General features: G+C 27.6%; 1 protein-coding gene and 2 long non-coding RNA genes across 3 annotated transcripts; 1 reads left to right on the forward strand and 2 right to left on the reverse strand.

Moving 5' to 3' along the window:
* Nucleotides 1-282: 282 nt before the first annotated feature.
* LOC118645067 lies at nucleotides 283-4,208 on the forward strand. Its single transcript, XR_004962823.1, has 4 exons — nucleotides 283-714; nucleotides 799-1,253; nucleotides 1,336-1,766; nucleotides 2,059-4,208. It is a non-coding gene; the product is annotated as an uncharacterized LOC118645067 (long non-coding RNA).
* An 8,469-nt stretch (nucleotides 4,209-12,677) lies between these two features.
* Nucleotides 12,678-13,595, reverse strand: LOC118645068. Its single transcript, XR_004962824.1, has 3 exons — nucleotides 13,319-13,595; nucleotides 13,078-13,246; nucleotides 12,678-12,992 (listed from the first exon to the last, which is right to left on the reverse strand). It is a non-coding gene; the product is annotated as an uncharacterized LOC118645068 (long non-coding RNA).
* Nucleotides 13,596-16,439: 2,844 nt separating this feature from the next.
* Nucleotides 16,440-19,662, reverse strand: LOC118646824. Its single transcript, XM_036290554.1, has 5 exons — nucleotides 18,915-19,662; nucleotides 17,484-18,674; nucleotides 16,989-17,147; nucleotides 16,584-16,859; nucleotides 16,440-16,483 (listed from the first exon to the last, which is right to left on the reverse strand). Exons 1-5 carry the CDS (start codon nucleotides 19,660-19,662, stop codon nucleotides 16,440-16,442), a joined length of 2,418 nt encoding a protein of 805 aa, XP_036146447.1.
* Nucleotides 19,663-21,285: the final 1,623 nt, after the last annotated feature.

A 21,285-nucleotide genomic window follows, 5' to 3' on the forward strand; every position in this document is an offset into this window, starting at 1 on the left:
AGTATTCTTATAAAAATCTACTGTGATTGGCCAGTTTCTTACGGCTTAAAGCTTAAATCCTTCATTGTAGACTAGGGGCTCGATTCTTGAATTCATTCGCAAGAGAAACGTATTCGCAAATTCTGTTCTTACAGAAAAGTTGAAAATTTATTGGCTATCGTATGGCTTTCAACCAATAAACTTGCAACTTTTCTGTTAGAGCGGATATTTGCGCATACGTTTTCTTGCGAATAAATTCAAGAATCAAGCCCTAGGGCTAATGCATTGTTCATCCTTGTTTAACGTTTGACGAACAACAAGGATGAACGATGCATCATGCGTATTATGCGTGAAACGGAACGCACCCTAGTAGTGCAGCGAAAATGAACAAACATTATATATATATATATAATTTTTTGGAACACGCAAGATGGAAAACATAACCTGGTAGTTCAGAAACACGTATTAATGTAATGCTTTTATAATTAATAAGCTTTTTAGAAATTGTTATACGTGTCTTATTTTTGTATAGGCATTAAACAGCAATTTACAAATAATACAAAGATTTCGTTCGATACAACCAACGGCGAGTACAAAAGAAATTAAAATACGTAATATATCAATTAAATTAATAGATATTATAAATGATTATAAGAGGCAAGGAATTAAAACTGTTGTAGTAAAAAACAAAGAAAATCTGTAAAAAAAGGAAGTATTGAGGGGAACAATCAAAATGTAGGAAATTATTATAAAATTACTTTCATAATTGAGCATTTTATACATTCAAGATTATATTTTTAATTATATATTTAATTACAGTATCCAGAAGAAATAATGGATAAGAAAGATTCTTTAAATTATAATTATATACTGAAAAGTACTGTCAGTATTGGTACTGAAAAAACATTGATACTGAAGTAGCAACAATTTTTCAGTAGCGAAAATACAGAATACAATAATAAAACTAACACATCAAGCAGCGATATAAGTAACATTATAGATTCAAGCTTATATAATCTCTTTGACAAAATCTGAAACTGAAATATGCAAATTTCTTAGTACTAATCAATCAACAAGTTGCAACATAAATAATAAATCAAGGGACATAAACTTAAATAAAAATTATATACATAATATTATTGAAAATAAAATCTTACCAATACTAAATATAAACAAAAAAGCTGTTATTAAGAAAAACTACATTAGAGAAAAAGGATGCATATAGAAACACAATTGAAGATAATTCTTCTGGTCTTAATGCATAATAATTAAAGGTAAGTTTAAAATGTCCTATCCTTTACAATTTAAATAAATGTAACAATTATAAATATTTTAATAATTTTTTTAATTTTCTAGATCAAATTAAAATGATTTTTAAAATAATGAAATGAGGAATTATTTGATTCCAAATGGATGTTGTATGTCCTCCGATTGCGAAGATAATATAATAAATGATATTTCTTTAAATAAAACTAGCAAAATGAATATACTATCAAAGCAGACATTTGAAATTGAAACAGAATATTGTAATATTCAGAAAGGTGGTATACTGCCAAAAAGTCAACGAAACAATTGTATATTCTCAACAAGATGAAGATGAAGATTTTACACAGTTTACTGTCACACAACATGAAAATTTAATGACTAAAAACATGCAAAACAAAAACATTTTACATTCCGTTGCCAAAAACATACATGATAAGAAAATTACAACACATTTGAATAATGATTGCAATAATAATTTAAAAAAGAGAAGTTACTGAATATGTTAAATATAATAAACCAAGGTACATTATTTTAAAAACAAATTTTTTTAGAAAATTAATAAAAAAGAAAATAAAAAAAAATATTGCGAGAAAAAATGTAACTATTTGAAAAACAACGTATTACATTCAAATTTATCAAGATATATTAAGTATTACAATAAAAACAAATTTTTGAAAAGTAAAAACTTCAAATATAATTAGTAATGCAATTAGTAATATTATTTATATGTAAAGTTAATTTATATTCACTAAGAAAATTAAAGTGCTAGGAATAATTTTTTGTTTTTAATACAAATTTTTGTTTTTATTTTAGATGGTAGCAATGACGATAGTTTATGACCAAATGTAACACAAGATATTACTAGTGAATATATACCAAATAAAACTAAAAGTTTAGAAACTAATAAAACAGGAGTAACAACAAACTCAGAAAATAGTATTAATAAAGTAATGTATCTGAAAGAAATAAATATGATCAACTAAATTTAATATTCCTGGAAATAGTGGCTGTGATAAATCTGAATTAATTACTAAATTATCACGTGGTCTTCAAGGCAACAAAAAAATTTTTGTTTATTTTCTCACACTCTGCAAAATAAAATAGCGCGTCATTTGGAAACCAAACATTGTAATGAAGATCTAGTTGAAGATTTTATGCATTTACCAGGAGGATGTGCTGAACGTTTGCGTAAAATGGCAAGTAAAATTAAAGAAGTAAATTTTATTTTTATATGCAATCATGATCGAATAATAACAGTTAGAAAACTTACAAAAAAAGAAAAACAATAAAGTATAAATTTTGATAACTGCGTCTATTGTAATGGATTTTATGCGCGAAATAATTTAAGACATTATTTCCAGCAGTGTAATAAAATTAAAAAATCACATTTTTTGTGAATCTTACAAAAAACTCGGCAAAGTATTGTCAAATATTACCCAGAGGCAAGTAGAAGAATAAGAGTAAAAATATTGCATATCTTGCAAGAAGATGAAGTAATCAAAACTATTAGATACAATCGTACAATCATTCTGTATAGAAATAGTATTTGTAAAACGCAAATTCATCAACATCCAATACTATGCAAGATTATTTGTTTTTTAGGTCGTTTAGTATTAGCTTTTAGAAATTGATACTCTGATATTAACACTTTAGCAGCTGCATATACTCCAGAATTTTACAGAACTTTAATTAAGGCAATTAATGATATTGAAGAATTAGATTAAAACTATAACAAATATATATATACACATTCGACTAATGCTTCTATTCTTGTTTAAAAAAGATTAGTAGAATCTTAGATGTTACATATATGATAGATAAAAATTTAATAAAGCGGAAAGATGTTGATGATTTTACGAAAAATATATGATGTAGAAGTTTTAGCGGAATTATAAATAAAGTAGCAACAAAAACTCATATAAAAGTTAAACGACAAAAAAAGATGATATTACCTCAACACGTAACATTAAATTTCTTAGTGATTATTTAAAAAAAATGGAAGAATATAGTAAAATATTAACAAAAGAATTTTCATATGCAATGTGGAAACCATTAGCAGAGATAACACTCATCGCCATTCAAGTTTTTAATCATTGTCGAGCTGGAGGAACAGAAAGAATTTTAATTAAAGACTTTAAAAACCATGAGTGTGATTATGGGACAGGTTCTATAAAAATTGTATACAAGATTCATTTGATAAGACCTATGACTATATTAGATTTACTATTCGCGGTAAATTACATAGAACTCTTCCAGTACTGTTAGATGCACATATATTAAAAAGTATTCAACTTTTGCTATAATTTCAAAAAAATGCTAATGTGCCATCAGATAATCTTTTTTGTTTGGATTACCCAATAATTAAAATGAAAATAAACATGCTTATAAACAAATGCGAGGTTTTGCAAGCCTATGTGGAGTAAAAAATAGCTCCGCACTTTGTCTAACTACTTTGCGCAAACATGTGCAACAGAATGAGTGGATATAAACTTGTTGGATAATCAAATGTCGAGAGTAGCAAACTTCATGGATCATCATAATATCATACCTACAAAACATATCTACAAAAAAATCTATAGCAACCTGTTGCTAAAGTCGACATACTAGAAATGTCAAAAATTTTAGAAAAAAATCAAGGCGTGGATATAACAGTTTCTAATGATGGAGTTGACATAACTATCAACAGTAAAGACGATAATTTTTTCTTCAATCAAGGTTAATAATTATATTAAGTTTAATTCATTTTAATTAAGGTAATTTTATTATGTAGGATCAAACTTTGCGGGGGTCCAAGGGAAACTTATTTAAATTGTACATTTACATTTGTTCTTTTTTTTGTACAGTACGGACCTACAAAAATGTAATAACACTAGCTACAGAAAAAATGTTCGATATACGTAAAATTCTCTAAATCTTTCACCATTTCACTCTTATATGCAACCTTAAGAGGATTCTTCCCAAAATCTAAAGAAAGAAAATATTCTTATAAAGAAATCCATTGCTCGTTGCTTCTTTGTGCTACACGTAAAGTGCTACTCTGCTTCAAGTTAACATATTTTTTTTATAAAACTTATTCCTCTTAATACGAGAAGAAAACAATTAGTAGAATATGTCATAAATTTGTGATAAATGCTTTACCTTATTAAAAAAGGAATGTTTGCCATAAAATATTTAGTTTAGTATATGAGATTATGGAAAAAATAATTTTATACTAAAAATATGTTTTTGGCATTAATCGTCAGATCAGTGTTAGCGTATACTGCATTACTATAACAATCGAATTATAATACTCTAAGAATAATAATTTATAGATTTACCAATTGAGATTAATTTTTTGCATCAAAGTAATCTATAATTTTATATTTTAATATTTATTTTTTAAATTGTTCAAAGAATATACAGAAGATTTTATTAAAAATTTTAGGTATATGATTTGAAAAACTTAAAGAGATTTGGAAGAACCTGCAATAATATTAAATTAAATTAAATTTTTCTTATAAGAGGTGTAATCAGTAACTGATTTTTAATTACAAATAAATAAATACTACTTGTATTGAAGTTTATTGTTCCAAGACTTGTTATTAATAGAGCTACAACCTTAAATGTTGTGTTTTACCTTTAATGTTATTATTATGAAAAATTTAGGGTTGGAAAAGTTACTTTGCAAAAGTAACTAGTTACAATTACAGTTTTATCATTAAAAAAGTTACTAATTACAGTTACAAGTTATCGATTTTGCAAAATAATTTGTTACAGTTACTAAAAAGATAACGAGTCGTTACTTCTTAGTTATTTTTTTTTTAAATAGTTATACATTATTTAAATATAAGAACAGAAAAATTAAGTATGTAAATAAGCGATAGTTATATTATATGCGTCAAGGTTTTATTTGATATTATTTTATTAATGACTATATTTAAATTTTAGCCTGTAAAATATATCAAAGGTAAACACGATGGACAGATAAAGAAATAACAGATGTGCAAAAATGTAATTTTTTAAATATCTGCGTAAAGGAAAACTGCCACCTTTATCAGAAATAAGTGACATACAATGTCTTAAGCCATAAGAAACCTGATTTAATGACATAGTTACATTATCAGTTAAGAAAAAACAAAACTTGCGATTGAAACATACATATGCATTCATGATTTATTTAATTTTAATTCTATAAGACAGCGGATTTTAAAGTCATATCTCATTAAATTTCTTTTCCTTTTTTAGTTTTCAAGAATGTTTAAGGTATATGTTATTTATAATTAAAGATATGTTTGTCTTTCTTTTGCATGTTAGGCATCGAAATTGTTTTGCAAATGTATTGTGTCCTTTATATTTTTCCAATTATTTGTTTAAATATTATATTTAAATTTTGTCCTTATGTGAAAATATAGTTTTTGATATTACATTATATACTCAAAAAATATATTAAATATTGTAAATATATATGTAATAGCGTTTTCTACTGGAGAAAAAACTGGTGCAGCACCAGCACTGCAGTAAATTTTGATGAAAAACTTCACTAGCGTAATAATAGTGCAGGTTTAATGTGGTTCAGTGGAACACATCAGTAGACAGATTTAAAATTAAACAATTTCATTGTTATAAAGTTTACTAAAATAATGTAATAACATATAATGTAATACACCTTAAAGCACAAACATAACATCTATTTTAATTTGCACTGGCACCTTCCACCGTCTCGAAAGACGGTGGAACAAACGTTGCACTCAGTGTAATTTTTTGCACTAATTTTGTCAGTAGAACATTAAACACTGAAAATATGTGAACTGATTTTCACAGTGGAACAATAAAATTGCACTCAGTGCGCACCAGTGTTGCACTAGTTTTTCCAATAGAAAACGTTATAAGAAAAAAGAATTCATAAAGAATGAAACGTTCGTTTTTATATATTACTTTCACTCATATTTTTATAAATATATAAAAATTTAATAGAGCATTTTATTATGTTTAAACATCTGTGTAAAATTTGAGCACTATTTTCTTATTGCTTTACAAGTTTTTTAAATTTACATTTATTTTTATGTAAAATAATTAATATTGCATATATCATAATTAATAGTTTTTATGTACAAATTTAATGAAAAAGAAGCATTATAAATTAAATGTAATGTCTTACGCATATAGTAATAAAACTCTAATAAATAATTGTAAAAAAGTTAAATCCATTTTAAAAGTTATTTATCAAAAACTGCAGCACAGAATATGATATTCATGCTTTCGTTGCATACATCATTATTAGTTAATTTTTTCTTTACTTATCATTGTATTTGGTTTCTTTGTAGGACTAAAATTGTGGCCAAAGTTATTTGCCATTGTTAAAAAAAATAAACCTAAAAAACAGTTTACATTTTTCAAATTTTAATGACTTTTGACTGTTAATGTATAGCTAAAACATTCTTAACATAATCCCGATAAGCCCAATTAGGTTACATACTCTAATATATTTACAATTAAATCATTAAGGGGATACTAAAGTGCCATCAAACTTTGTGGATAAGTGTCATTCATGCACATCATTAACAAGATTTTACACGTATTTCTTTTATAGATTTGGAAATCCTTTTCCAGAATTAAAGTATACGTACTCATATCAGTTTATGAATTGCACTTCATACCGAGAATAAAAATTTTTTTAAATTGCTTTTTTTATAATCTTGTATCCGAATTTATAATTATAAAAAGCTGAAGAAGTTAATATTTTTTTAAGCTTTTAATTTATTTCCACTTGCACGATATTGTTTTTTCATTCTATCCCTAGCCCGCACACATTTCATTTTGTACATATATATTATACAATTATTGTATTAAGCAAATATCCTCGCAAAATGACAGCTCTACGTATCAAAAATTAGTAGATATTTTTAATTCTATTTTATTTTTTAAATTAAGTCGACATTTACGGTGTTTATTTTTGTGCACACTTTAATTCTGTAAAAGAATTTTTCTATTCTATAAAAAAGTCAATTAAGAATCACTTCATTAAAAAAAATTTCACATTTTTTTTTTTAATTTACACATGTCCTGGAACATGCCATACAATTTATATGCAATTCCGTATGTATGGCATGTTCCCCAGGACGCGGATAGATTTAAAAAAAAACAATATATTCCTATTTACACTAAAAGTTTTTATTTTTCATAAACAATATGTTTAAAAAACCTACATGTTTAAAAAAACTTGCATAGTAGGCAATGTATATTATCAACTGTTTTACGTTTATTAACTTATGATTTTATTATTAGTTTTATTATAGAGTTTTTTTAATGTATTGTTTATGAAAAGATACGAATACATATTGCAGATAGAAACATATTACTAATTTTTAAATCTACACATGTCCTGAAACATGTCATACATAGGGAAATATAAATTGTATGGCATGTTCCAGGACGTGGGCGAATTAAAAAAAATATAATATATTTCTATTTGCAATAAAAATTCTTGTTTTTCATGAACAGTATGTTAAAAAAAAACCTCTATAACTTAATCTCTATAAATTAAAAATTAAACAAATTTAAGAAATATAGAACGACTGAGAAATAGTTCAACTAGCTAATATTTCAGTGTAGGTAGCAGTATTTCAGTCAGCACTATATTAGAAGCTCATTATAGTTAAACGTAATGAATTTTCTATAAATTAACGCATATTGATAAGTCTTCTACAATAAAACGCTATGAGTTTAATTATTGCCTACATCATATCTAGCGTACTTGTAAGCAACGCATATGGTCAACTGCTTTACACTTATTAACTAATAATTTTATTGTTAATTTAATTATAAATAGAGTTTTTAATTGTATTGTTTATAAAAAGATACAGATACTAGCTTTTAATATAGTGCTAAATGAAATACTGCTACCTGCATTGAGATATTAACAAGTTGAAATATTTTTCAGTCGTTCTATATTTCTTAACATTATTTAGTTGTTAATTTATAGAGATTAAGTTATAAAGGTTTTTTTAACATATTGTTTATAAAAAATAAGAAATTTTATTACAAATAGAAGTATATTGTTTTTTTTTTTAATCCACCTGCGTCCTGGAACATGCCATACCATTTATATGCATTTTTATTTATGGTATGTCAGAACATAACCTCTTAAATTTAGAAAAATAATCATATACAAAATAATCATATACAAAATTAATTATAAACTTTGTTGTATTGGTAAAGTTAAAATAGTTAAAAATTGGCTATTCTCTATTTACAAATATAGAAAAAGAAGTTTTGGCTTATTTTTATGTACAGTAACAACTTTATTTATTTTAAATGCGGCAATTATTAATGTCAATTTCTCATATTTGTAAAAACATTAAAATATGTTATAGATAAATTAATTTTTAAAGTATACAAGTTTTGCAGATAATGTTCTATATACACAATACTTCTGTTATTTTGTTGCCGAAAAGTTATTTATAAATAGTTCACTAACCTATTCAGTCCCACGGCGAAACAAGTTGTGATATCGAAAAAGTATTAACGCAGTCCCTAGCAAAGATTCTTGCAACAAAAATTTAATAGCAAAAAATTCTTTTTTACAGTATGTTATAAACAAAGTAATAAATAATCTTCTTAGACTAAAATAAAATATGCCAATTAATTCTATACGAAAGACCACTATGAAAATGTGTATATGTCCATGTAAATACCCCCATTAATGAACATAGAAATTCATAAATTTTTTTATAATAAATGGAACATTTGCATGGACATATTATATGTTTTCTTCGTTGTTTCTCATGTAGAATCAATTGGCGTGGTTAATTTATTTTAGAATGATTATTAGCAGTATTTTAGTTAGCACTATATTAAAAGCTTTGTTATAGTCAAATGTAATGAATTTTCTACAACTTATCACATATTGATGAATCTTCTACAATATAACGCTATGAATTGTATTATTGTTACCTACACATCATGATATTATCTAGCGTACTCGTAGGCAACGCATATTATCAACTTTACATTTACTGCTTTACATTTATTAACTTATTATTTTATTGTTAGTTTTGTTATAAATAGAATCGTTTCAATGTATTTTTTATGAAAAGGTACGAACACTTATTGCAAATAAGACCATATTACATTTTTTTTTAATCTACACATGTCCTGGAACATGCCATACAATTTATATGCATTTCCGTATGTATGGCATGTTCCAGGACGCGGACAGATTAAAAAAAAACAATATATTTCTATTTGCATTAAGTTATTTTTCATAAACAATATGTTTAAAAAAACCTTTATGACTTAACTTCTATAAATTAACAATTTAAAAAAATTAAGAAATATAGAACGACTGAAAAATATTTCAATTAGTTAACATCTCAATGCAGATAGTAGTATTTTAGTTAGCACTATAGCACTGATGAATTAAATTGTATTATTTAAATATTACGATTATATAATTTAATATTTATGTGTAACTGTCATCAGTTTATAATTATTATCAAAACTTAATTAAATGAATAAATATTAATTTGATATTTATTTTTTTAACCGATTCTTGTTCTTAAATGTACCATTAGATAGGAAAAAGAGAATGTCCCGGAATCTGCCATTCCGAACTATGTCCTGGAAACTACCAGTGTCCCGGAATCTACCAATCTATAAAATGTCCTGGAAACTACCAGTGTCCCGGAATCTACCAATCTATAAAATGTCCTGGAAACTACCAAATTAATTTTTTTTCTAATAACCAATAGGAATACACTTGTTTTACTCAAGGGGGGGGGTAAATTACGATAAGAAAGATATTAAAAAAATATTTTTAAGCATTTTAATTTTTGGTCCCGGAAACTGCCTCTGGACGTACATATATATATATATATATAGCCTAAATCATGTCCAAATTATGTTAGTTAATTACAGTTATCATATTTTAATTTACTATTGTGTAAGGTCACTAGTATTGTACAAAACAAATAAACAAAGTGTAACAAACATGTACATACTATCAAACCCTATAAACTTAATACCACAATCTGATTTAAATTGTAGTCCTTTACACCAGATGCTATAATAAATAAACACTGTCTTTCAATTTTATTTTTTTGTTTATAAACCTTGCATTGTAACTTCATGACCAGTACTACGTTAAAATAAATGCGATCGCTAAGACTATTATTGTAACTATTCATTTTAGACCGAGTGTTAGAATAAATATGAACTAAATTCTAAAATCTTCTTATTCATTTATTAGTCAACCTACCCTCATTCCCCGACTAAAAACTGCATCGGGTCCGATCCCGAGTTAAAACAATTAAATTTGTTGACTCAAAACCAGGACCAACGGACGCACAGCTCAGAGATAGGGGTTATAGTGAGCCTACCGGCACACTGACCCACATTTCTGGCAATAAAGAGTGCGTTCGCCCCTAAGGCACTTGTCTATTTCCCAAGCCTGTGCCTTCGGGAGTCGTGTCATATTACGTTCTTCCTTCTTTATCTACCACACCTAACCAATCTCCCGAACCTAGCCCAAAATCCATAAACCTGGACGTAACACGGCTTTGTGATTGGTTGACAGTATTTATGACGACCTTAAATATTATAGGTTTGTTTTTTATTCCTGCACTGCTGTACTAATGCAATAAGTAAGAATGTGAAAAAATATATTTGTCTTATTCTAATAACTTATTGCATCAGTGCAGCAGTACAGAAATAAATAAAAAACTTATGAAAACTAGCCATAGAACCATATCCCTATAAACATTCATCACGACCATAAACTATCATTAACAATCACGCTACTCATACAGAGTGAGGGGTTCTATAGTTCTTCGACCCTTGGTCTAACATTAAGAAAAAAGATGGACGACGCCGATGACGACGTGTAAGTAGATTTATAATACTTATAATATTAAATATTAAAATACAAACAACAATAATAAAAGTTATCTTTTTTAGCATTATGGCAGCTGCAAACAATATTGAAGAAGATGCTAATAAGGATAAAAAAATTGCAGAACTAGAAGCGCATATAAAAACAATGCAACAGCAATTTGCTACTGTTGCAATTGAAGGTATTGAAGATGCAAAGGATCGAAAAATCGCAGAGCTAGAAGCGCAACTAAAAAAAATGCAACAGCAATTCGCTGCTAATGAACGAGAAAAGAACCGGACACCAGAGCCGAATTCACAGCCGGGTCCGAGCTCACAGCCGGCGTCGAACTCGCAATCAGGATTAAACTCAGAGCCGAGCTCACAACCGGAAAAACAAGTAGAGCCACGAAACGAGTCTCCGACCAGCGACCAGCAACGTAAGCACTTTCATGATTAATTTCATATTAACCCTAGAATTTATTTTAAAGATATAATCCACGTTTGAAATTATTAAAAAAAATATGTTTATCATTATAGGATTAAAACAAACATTTAATGTATAAAGAAAATAATAATATAATGTTATTACAGCTCGCTGGCAAAAAAGCCATGGGAACAGAGGCGAATGGCGCGGACGAGGCGGACGGCGCGGGCGAGGCGGAAAAAACCATACAATAAGTATAATATAATCTTCAAATAGTTGTTACTAACTTTATGTAAAAAAAGAAATAAATGGTTTTTATACTTATATTTATTTTATTGATTTTTTATTTTTAACTCCGATTAACGACGCCCTGAAAATCATGAAAGGACGTGATGAATGGACACACATTAAAAAATTAAGTTACTATATCGCATAACAGTCCGCATTTTCCATTCTGGGAAAGAGTAAGTTTGAAAACGTACAAATTCAAGTGTTTGAAGCCTCGTAAACTTCAAATAATTCATATAAAAAAGAAGAAATAAATGTTTTTTATACTTACAAAGATCAATTGTTCAATTCCGTGAATGGACACGTTAAAGTCGGACCGCATTTTTCATTCTTCTAGGACTACAAAGAATGCGGTTTGTCAATCGATTTTGAAGACGTATAAATTCAAGCGTTTGAAACTTCGAATTTTGAACCAGGATTGTTATCGACATTTCTTTGGGCAAATCAGATCACTCGGTATAAAATACTAATCCTATATGTGCGAAATTTTCTTTAAAACGTTATTAATCAACATCAACAATTTTAATGTCACTTCGTGTCGCAGAGAATAATAACAGAATAAAATAGATAAATCATTGTTTAGTAATTAATGTAATAACTAGGTGCAATGATAGCTCCATGTTAAATTTGGAGAGGTCTTTGGTATAATGCATGATTACTTTAACTTAACATTTGCAACTTTACCAGCAAAAATTCTTAATTAACTTATCAACGAATGTAAGAATATCCTGACAAATTTTACAAATTCTGAATTAGTTACTAATAATGATATAATACAGACATTTGAGATCACTGAGCGTCTGTTACGTACATCATACAGTTTTAATGTTGGATGTTGGAAACAAGAGTTGTATAAGTATATAGATCAGCTCGAGACATTTATTATTTAAATATTTACAAGTAGTGTAACCCTTACGAAAAAAAACTATAAAATACGAAAAAATTACTGGTATACTATTAAAGAACTGAAGTTTTCAATAGTATACCAGTAATTTTTTCGTATTCTTGTAGTTTTTTTTTGTAAGGGAATAGTAAATAACATTTTAATACCAAAAGAGTATGACGATTCATTATGAGATATAGAAATCTATAACGGAGAGAGCGTAGGGCGACACAATTGCAAGAATTTTATCTTGTCCATGTTAAATAACATGCCAACAGCTTCTTCACCTAGTGTGGTCTTCACCTAAAAAATGAATATAAACATCACATATATAAATTAATGATATTCAATATCTTACACTAAATTAAAATCGACACACAACACATACTATTGAAATTTCTTCGACGTTTGCTTATTGTCCAGCAAGCGCAGAATCTCTATGTGTGTGAGTGTCACGAATACGTATACTTAATATTCCATTATCAGAACAGACATCTATTCTTGAAGATGTTCGCAAATTGTATAGGCTATTTGCTACTCTTCGTACAAAACTGTTTCTGCAAGATCGTTTATGTAGAAAAACTTTAAAAGAATCAATAAGATAATTAAATAAAAGCAAAAGACCATACCTGCTAGGATGCATCGAGGAAAAAATTCTAAGTGACATAAATTCTGGATATAGAATTAATGCTTCATGTATAATAATCTTTTTTTTTGGTCAGTGGTCGTTTTTTTTCTTTTCATTATATTCAATGCTTTTCTCCTGCAATCATAGAGTATAAGAATATAATATATAACAAAATTCGTACACATAAAATTTTCTTGTATCTTAGATTACTGCTTCTTTATTTTATCACTGAGCCTGACTTCTTCTGACTCGTATAGAGCAGGATAGAAGGGCAATAATAGAGGAGTGTCCCTATTAGTATCCCTGTACCTATTTGTGTACCTTTGTATTTAAAGAAATAATACAAAAGAAAATGTTCTATTTTTATTTATGCAAATTCTTTTATAATTTCTTTAAATATAAAGGTACATTAATACACTTACACTATCTGTCATTTTATGACACGATCTTCACGAAACTGTCATCATAATATAACCTCACTGCACGACACTTAGAATGTGTTCCGTTTCACGCATAATATGCATGGTGCATCGTTTATCCTTGTTGTTTGTCAAAATGCATTATGTGCATCATGCATAAAATGGAACATACTCTTAGTGGGAGCTGGCGCGTGGCGCGAGCGAGCCACTGGCGATCTATGTGACCCATCAATACACTACACATGGTTTGACACGAGCTAACGCGTGGCGCGAGCGAGCCGTTTGCGACCCACGTGACTTTTATGGTATATGGTATATGGTTTTATAGGGATTTTTTAAGTCGATAAGCAGGAAGGGTGCATGTACTTTTTCTGATATCACGGCGCTGATAGCGCGTTTCGGAAAGTGGTTGTATACGATCAATTATTAATTGTTAGTGATTGTGTCTATTGTCAAGAGATACGATAGTAGCTTGCGTTGTTGTTTGTGGGACGAAATTTGTAATTTTCAGCGAAACGGTAATTTTATACGTTATTTTATAACATACACGTTATTTTATAAACGTCTTAAGTAAATTTTAATTTTTTATGTCACTGACTGGTATAAATGTCTGGATATGTCAAAAATCTGGAAATACAGAATATGATTATTTCAATCTCTTTATATATTTGTGCGTTACTTTTTTATAAATTGATAACACGATAAAAAGAGAATTGAAATGTGTATTATTATTTATATATTTATTGTAACCTCTTTCTTAATGCACCTTCGATATCTTGATGACATGTCCAGGTATTTGCGCCGGTCATTGTATATTTGTAGTCAATTTATAAAAATATATATTATTGATAAAACTTAGATAAATATAATTTGAATTTTATTTTGCTGCGTTTAATGTTAATAATTTTATTAATTTATACAGGTGAAGGATTTTTGTACTCGTGCTGGTTTGTGCATTTTTTTTTCTTTTTGTGCAATAACGTGAGTATATATATATATATATTTATAATTTTATTACTTACTTATTTCAATAATTTTAAAATCCTTTATCTCCTTTGGACCGTCTTCTGTGCAAACCATCAATTACCTTAATAATATAAAATTATATATATTATATATTATCATAATTATTAAATTTATAAATATTCTTTATATATATATATATATATATATATATATATTTATAAATATTCTTTATATATATATATATAAAGAATATTTATAAATTTAATAATTACTAGAACAAGACAGGCGCGCGCTACGCGCGCGCCATTTGTTCAATTTATATGTATACGTACCCTGAAAGAAAAATAACATATTCAATAAGATATGTTATTGCGGGCTGCCAACTACAGATATACTCTATACAATAATATATGCTATTGCAGTATCAACATTGTACTTGCATTAATAGTAAATATTATTGTATTGAGTATTTTATGTAGTTCGTAGCTCGCAATCACTTATGTTATTGGCTATATTACATTTTTTTCTGTGTGTATACATATATGCTTATATACATTAATGTATATAAGTATGCATATATATTTATATGTATACGAGATATATAAATAAATATATATTTCTATTTCTATTTCTATTTATTTATTTTATTTTTTTATTTATTTTTATCTATTTATTAATTTTCTAACTACCCATCTGTTTATTATTTGTTTATCAGTTTTCCAGCCATCTAGATTTTTTTTTTTTTGATATCGGGGGGGGAAATCCTCATGGATAACCTACGACTTTCAGTGAAGGTTATGCCGGACTCTTACCGACTAAAACCCCCTCGGGTGTCTTTGTTTTAATGCTTGGGAATACCTTGGAAATCATAATGGGTTATTTCCAGGGTATCTTTTTGTATAGAACTATTCTGTTAGAAGTTCTGTCACCAAGTATGTGGAAGAAAATCTGGTTTTTTCTTGAATGATTTTCAAGAAAAAGAAAATTCTTATATGTAGTAAAGTAGGGACACCATCCTACTAAACTTTTAAGTTGCACAGAACTATTCTATTGATAGTTCCGTCACCAGGAATGTGGAAAAAAACCTGGTTGAAGAAAAGGCACCAGTGAATCACTTTCCCGTTCATTATCGTTGTATACATCTCAAGAGAAACGAAGTCGACAATGATGTCAATTTTTATCCCCGTTAGGTACTTCGCGTTATAAATATCTATTCAATTATCGTCTATCTACTTAATCTATGTTATTGATTTATTTTTAATCTATTTATTTTTCTTATTTCCCATGTATCTATCTTTATTAATCAGTTTATTTCTTATGTATCTATAGTTTTTATCTACGTTCTTAATAATACAAATAGTTAAAAACGAAAAAATAATAAATGTTATAAATATATTTCTTTATATACATAATTTTTAACATTATTATTATCTCGTTGTTTACCTAGATAAATTTTTAATGCTTGCCAAGAACGAACTCGCGAAAAAGCAACATAAAGTTGTCCATGATTAAAAACATCTTTGCGAAGATCTATTCCTACTCTATCAAATGTTTGTCCTTGAGATTTATTAATTGTCATAGCAAAGGCTATTTTTATCGGAAATTGTCTTCTTTTAAATGTAAAAGGATATACATTTTCACAGTATAATGTTATACGATTTAAAAAAACAATATCTCCTGTTTTATCACCAGTTAAAATCTTGCATTTCAATAAATGATCGCCAAGTTCTATGATCATTAATCTAGTACCATTACAAAGTCCTTCATTGATGTTAAGGTTTCTTATTAACATAATAATACAATTTAATCTTAAACGTAATTCATGAGGAGGAAGACATGATGGAGACAAACTATTTAAATATTCTGGTAATAAAGATTCACCAATATCACCATTATCACCGCAGTTTACAGCACTATCTACACTTGTATAAATTCGTTCTTCTGTTACATTTAGTAATTCAACAACTCGTTTATTAATTTCGTCTACATCAATATTTCTCGCTGAAAGTATCGCACATTTAGCTATCTTATTAAAATCTCTTTTTTGTATTAAATCACCATATATATCTGTAACAATATCTGCATCAGATGGAGCTATGCAACATTCAGGAATTTGAATATTGTCATTAGAATCATTCAATTTCCCATCACCCATTTCTATTAAAAATTTTGCAAATTCAATTTCATTTAGAGAAACTCGCATGTTTTGTATTAAAGAAAACTTTTTAAAATATTTCCATATGTTACTAAATTTAATAGAAAGATTTATAATTTCACTTCGAGTACCTCGTACTTTAATTGGAAGAAGTTGTCTAAAATCACCACCCAATATAACAATTTTTCCACCAAATGGTAAATCATTATTCATAATATCACGGAGTGTTCGATCCATAATATCTAGAGCATATCGTGGTGCCATGGGAGCTTCATCCCAAATAAAGACATCTATTTTTTTTAAATACTGAGCTTCTTTAGATTGAATTTTAATGGCAGATGATGAATCGGCAAATAATGGAACTGGTAATCCAAAAGTTTTATGAATGGTTTTTCCAGCAGGAAGTAACGTTGCTGCAATGCCTGTGAAAGCCATTGTACATACACGTTTATTTTTAATTTGAGCTAAATAATAAATGGTTGTATATATAAATGTTTTACCAGTTCCTCCTGGACCATCAATATAATAACAATTATCATTATTATAACTATAATTATCTAATTTGTTTAAAATTAAGTCAACTATATCTTTTTGCTTTTCATTTAATTGATTATATTGTCTAGTACCAATTTCCATAGCTTGTTCTAATGTCACGTAATCCTCCTCTTCGTTATTTTCTGCTAATTGTTCCATTTGTGGAAAATCAGCAAAGCTTTTTCCTTCAGCTAAAAGCATAACATTAATTTGTTTGTAAGCTTTTCTTTGTCCTTGTAGTGTACCGAGATGTCTTATATAATCTTCCGATATTGCTACCTTAAAACTTTTCCAAAGTTGTTCAGGATGTAATGGTTGACAATGTAATAAAATGCGTACAAATAATTTACGTAATTGTCGTGGCATCATCCACTCAACAGCTTCATTCATAGCTCGTATCCATTCATCATCATCTTCAATTAAACCTAAAGCTAAACATGTCTCTGAAAATGTTTGATAAGTTTCTCCATTTACAGTTCTTAAATTATTAAAACTTGTAGCTCCTTTAATAGTTAGTAATAATAATCGTAAATGAAATAATTCTATTTGTGTTGGACTCACAGAATACATACGACCTATGCAATTAAAATAATTATGCCGTTTTACCCAGTGTGATACATTTTTGCCGTTAATTTTTTCTTTTTTGAAAGTATAATAGTGTGGAATTTCTGTATATAAATATTTTCTTGCTTCTGTGTCACGTAAATTTAGTGCGAAATAATCAATTAACATAGTGACTTGATTTACAGCAGTAGTCATTGCTTCTTCAATGGAATCATTTTCAATAATTACATTTTGTTCATTTGGCAAATGAACTGGTAAACGAATTATAGAATGACTTTTATCTTGTAACTTTTTACCGAGTATACGCCAGCTAGCTTCTACAGGTCCTACGTAACGAGCTTCGATGTAATCATGTATTTCATCATGATTAATAACTGTATTATTTGTTATTGGTTCAATTGTTATAGAAGCAGCATCATGACCTTTATATATATACTTATATAAATATTTAACCGACTTAATGCTGGAAACTATTTCAACATTAATATGGCAATTGAATATAATCGACAAAATAGGACAATATGGAACAACGTTACGATTATCAACTGTATATCCGCCGGGACGTTCAAAAGTTGTACCAGTATTTCGTCGACAATAGTAAGGATAACCATCTTCATCCATCTTGGTTTCCTCCAGAAAATTTCTCGGATAACGCTTTGAGCATTGTCCATTTACTAAACACCAATTGGCACAAGGTCCGTGTATCATATGTTTCATAACTATATTATGTAAATTACAATTTTCTGTTGGATCAGGAATTTCTGCAGATATATATTTATCGACAATTTGTGGAGTTGTTATTTTAAAATTATGTTTTAAAGTTATTAACATATGCATATGAGGCAAACCTCGTTTCTGGAATTCAATGACATATAAATATGCTGCTACTTCACCAAAAAAATTTTGTTTAGTAATCAAGTTTATTAAATAATCTTTTTTAATATTAAAAACACGTGTACAAATATCAGGTCTATCAGAAGCTTGTTGATCATACAAGAGATTTTCTTCAATTTCACGCCATTTTGGATTACAAGTCATTGTGATAAAAAGATCTGGTTTACCAAATTTAGCAACAATTGCCATTGCATCTTGATAATTTTGTAACATATTACGTGGTGAACCGATAAATGTAGAAGGAAGTATAACCATTTTCCCAATATGTCCATTTAAATTATTTGCCATATTTTGCATATAATCAATTAAACCCTGATATGTTTCAGAGCGTAATTCTTTTTGATGAGCTCTACAAAAATTCATTCTATCTTTTTCAATTTTTACATAATTATCTACAAGCCATTGTTGGAATAAACGTCGTCCTAATAAGAAAACATTAAAGTCATCACGAATAGCCATGCGATGCTTAATATATTGTCCTCTAGTTATTCGTCTATTACTGTTTAATTTTTTTAAATGACAATGCCATCCTTGAGTACCATATGGATAAAACAATGGATATATCCATGGTTCAACATTTGGATCCATAGTACTAACGCTTTGTAAAGTTTTAGTATTTTTATTGCGTATTGTAACATATGATTCTGGGATTTCTCCATCTGCAGTTGTAGAAAAAACGGCAGCAACTTCATTTATTCTTTGGATATTATATCGACGTCGATCCATTTCAGGTTTTAAAGTAAATATTAATTGTAATTCTGGTATCGACTCATTAGATAGTAATTGTTGTTGATTTTCTAATTCTTCACTCATCATTTGATATGATTTAGCAAAAATGTTACATTCTCTCATTACATGCTCAAGATTTTGTAAGATTTCGAAATCTAAATTCGAATTTTCATTAAAACGGTGATTTATAGCTTCATTTGGATCGACAATAAAAAGTTGCCCATAAGTTGGACTTTCATTTTGTGCAGCGTATAATGCTGTATTAATTTGATAATATATTTGCCCCTGTATTTTAAAACAATATGGACCAGGTCGGTTATTTTGAAAATTAATCAAATTAGCATTAAATGACGCAAATGAAAATGAAGAATTATAACTACGAATATGTTGAAAGAAGTTATTAGATTTTGCGTGATGTCCATCGAATAAAGCACGTAAAAAATGAGGGAATGTAGGTAAAGGTTCAAGATCTACTGCTCCATGATTGCAACAATCATGAAACGAATTATCTTTATTAGAAACTTTTTCAACAGCAAAATGTTTAGCATTGCAATGAACACATAATACATTCATAGGACCAATATAATGTTCAACTAAATCATTGTTTAATACCATATTATTAATAATTAAAGGGTATGTTTTTTTACGTAACCGATAACGAGATTGATATTCCGCACATGTAGTACGTTGTGTTACATAATTAGTAGACGATGTACTGGCAATACAAATAGTATCAGACATTTCATTTATTATTACATTATTTTTATTAACTGCTGTTTTTATAATTTGTCGCCGTTTATATTGAGCTTGTGCTTTATTTTCACGACGTTGTTGTTGCAATTTCTTTTGTTCTTCTATACTATATTTTATTGTTCGTCTAGGCATTTTATTAAAATATTAACAAATGTGTAAGAATATATAGTAAATAATTATTAAATAAATATTAAAAATTGTTTCTTTTAATCAATCTTTTAAACTAATTTTTTTAATTAAAAATGATTGTTATCATCATCATTATTATCATCATCATCATCATCATCATCATCATCATCATCATCATCATCATCATCATCATCATCATCATCATCATCATCATCACTATCATTATCATTATCATTATCATTATCATCATCATTATTATTATTATTGGTACTAATCGGTAATAAAAGTAATAGTTTATTGTTAAGTTTAGAGATAAATAAAATATAGTAAAATAAAAAAAAAGAATATATGTATTTATGCTCTATATTATGTAATATATTGTGTAATATATTATTAAGATTAATCCGTTTTTATGTTTTAATATAAGAACATATGAAAAAGAGAATCATTGAAAGTGACTAAAGAAATAACATTACTTTCAGCGCAGCTCTTATAGCAGAAATTATTATTTTGTTTTCCCCAAAATTGAATGGTGGAACCTATATTTAATTATATATAAGTAATTTTGGCTTTTAATGCTTTTTAATTTTTTGAAACATATATAAAATATATGTATATAATTACATATATATATATGTATATGTATATATATATATATATATATATATATATATGCTTTTGATATATTTTGATGACATTTTAAGAAGACCCATATACATGCATATATTTAGAGGCAATTAATATTGTTTAATCGATATAGCTTCCTATAATAAATATCTATGTCAATTTTCTCAAAATATTTTATAATTTATATATATGGTCCAT

This window comes from Monomorium pharaonis, chromosome 1 (genome assembly GCF_013373865.1).
Source record: "Monomorium pharaonis isolate MP-MQ-018 chromosome 1, ASM1337386v2, whole genome shotgun sequence".
Taxonomy (NCBI): Eukaryota; Metazoa; Arthropoda; class Insecta; order Hymenoptera; family Formicidae; genus Monomorium; species Monomorium pharaonis.

Excerpts from the sequence above, each read along its gene's own strand:
- LOC118646824 (XM_036290554.1), bottom strand. The coding sequence starts at position 19,662 with ATGAGTGAAGAATTAGAAAATCAACAACAATTACTATCTAATGAGTCG. Across the intron at positions 18,675-18,914 it reads TTCTGATAGACCTGATATTT|TTATGAAACATATGATACAC; the intron begins GTACACGTGTTT and ends TACATAATATAG. Across the intron at positions 17,148-17,483 it reads AGAACAAGCTATGGAAATTG|ATGTCTTTATTTGGGATGAA; the intron begins GTACTAGACAAT and ends TAAAAAAAATAG.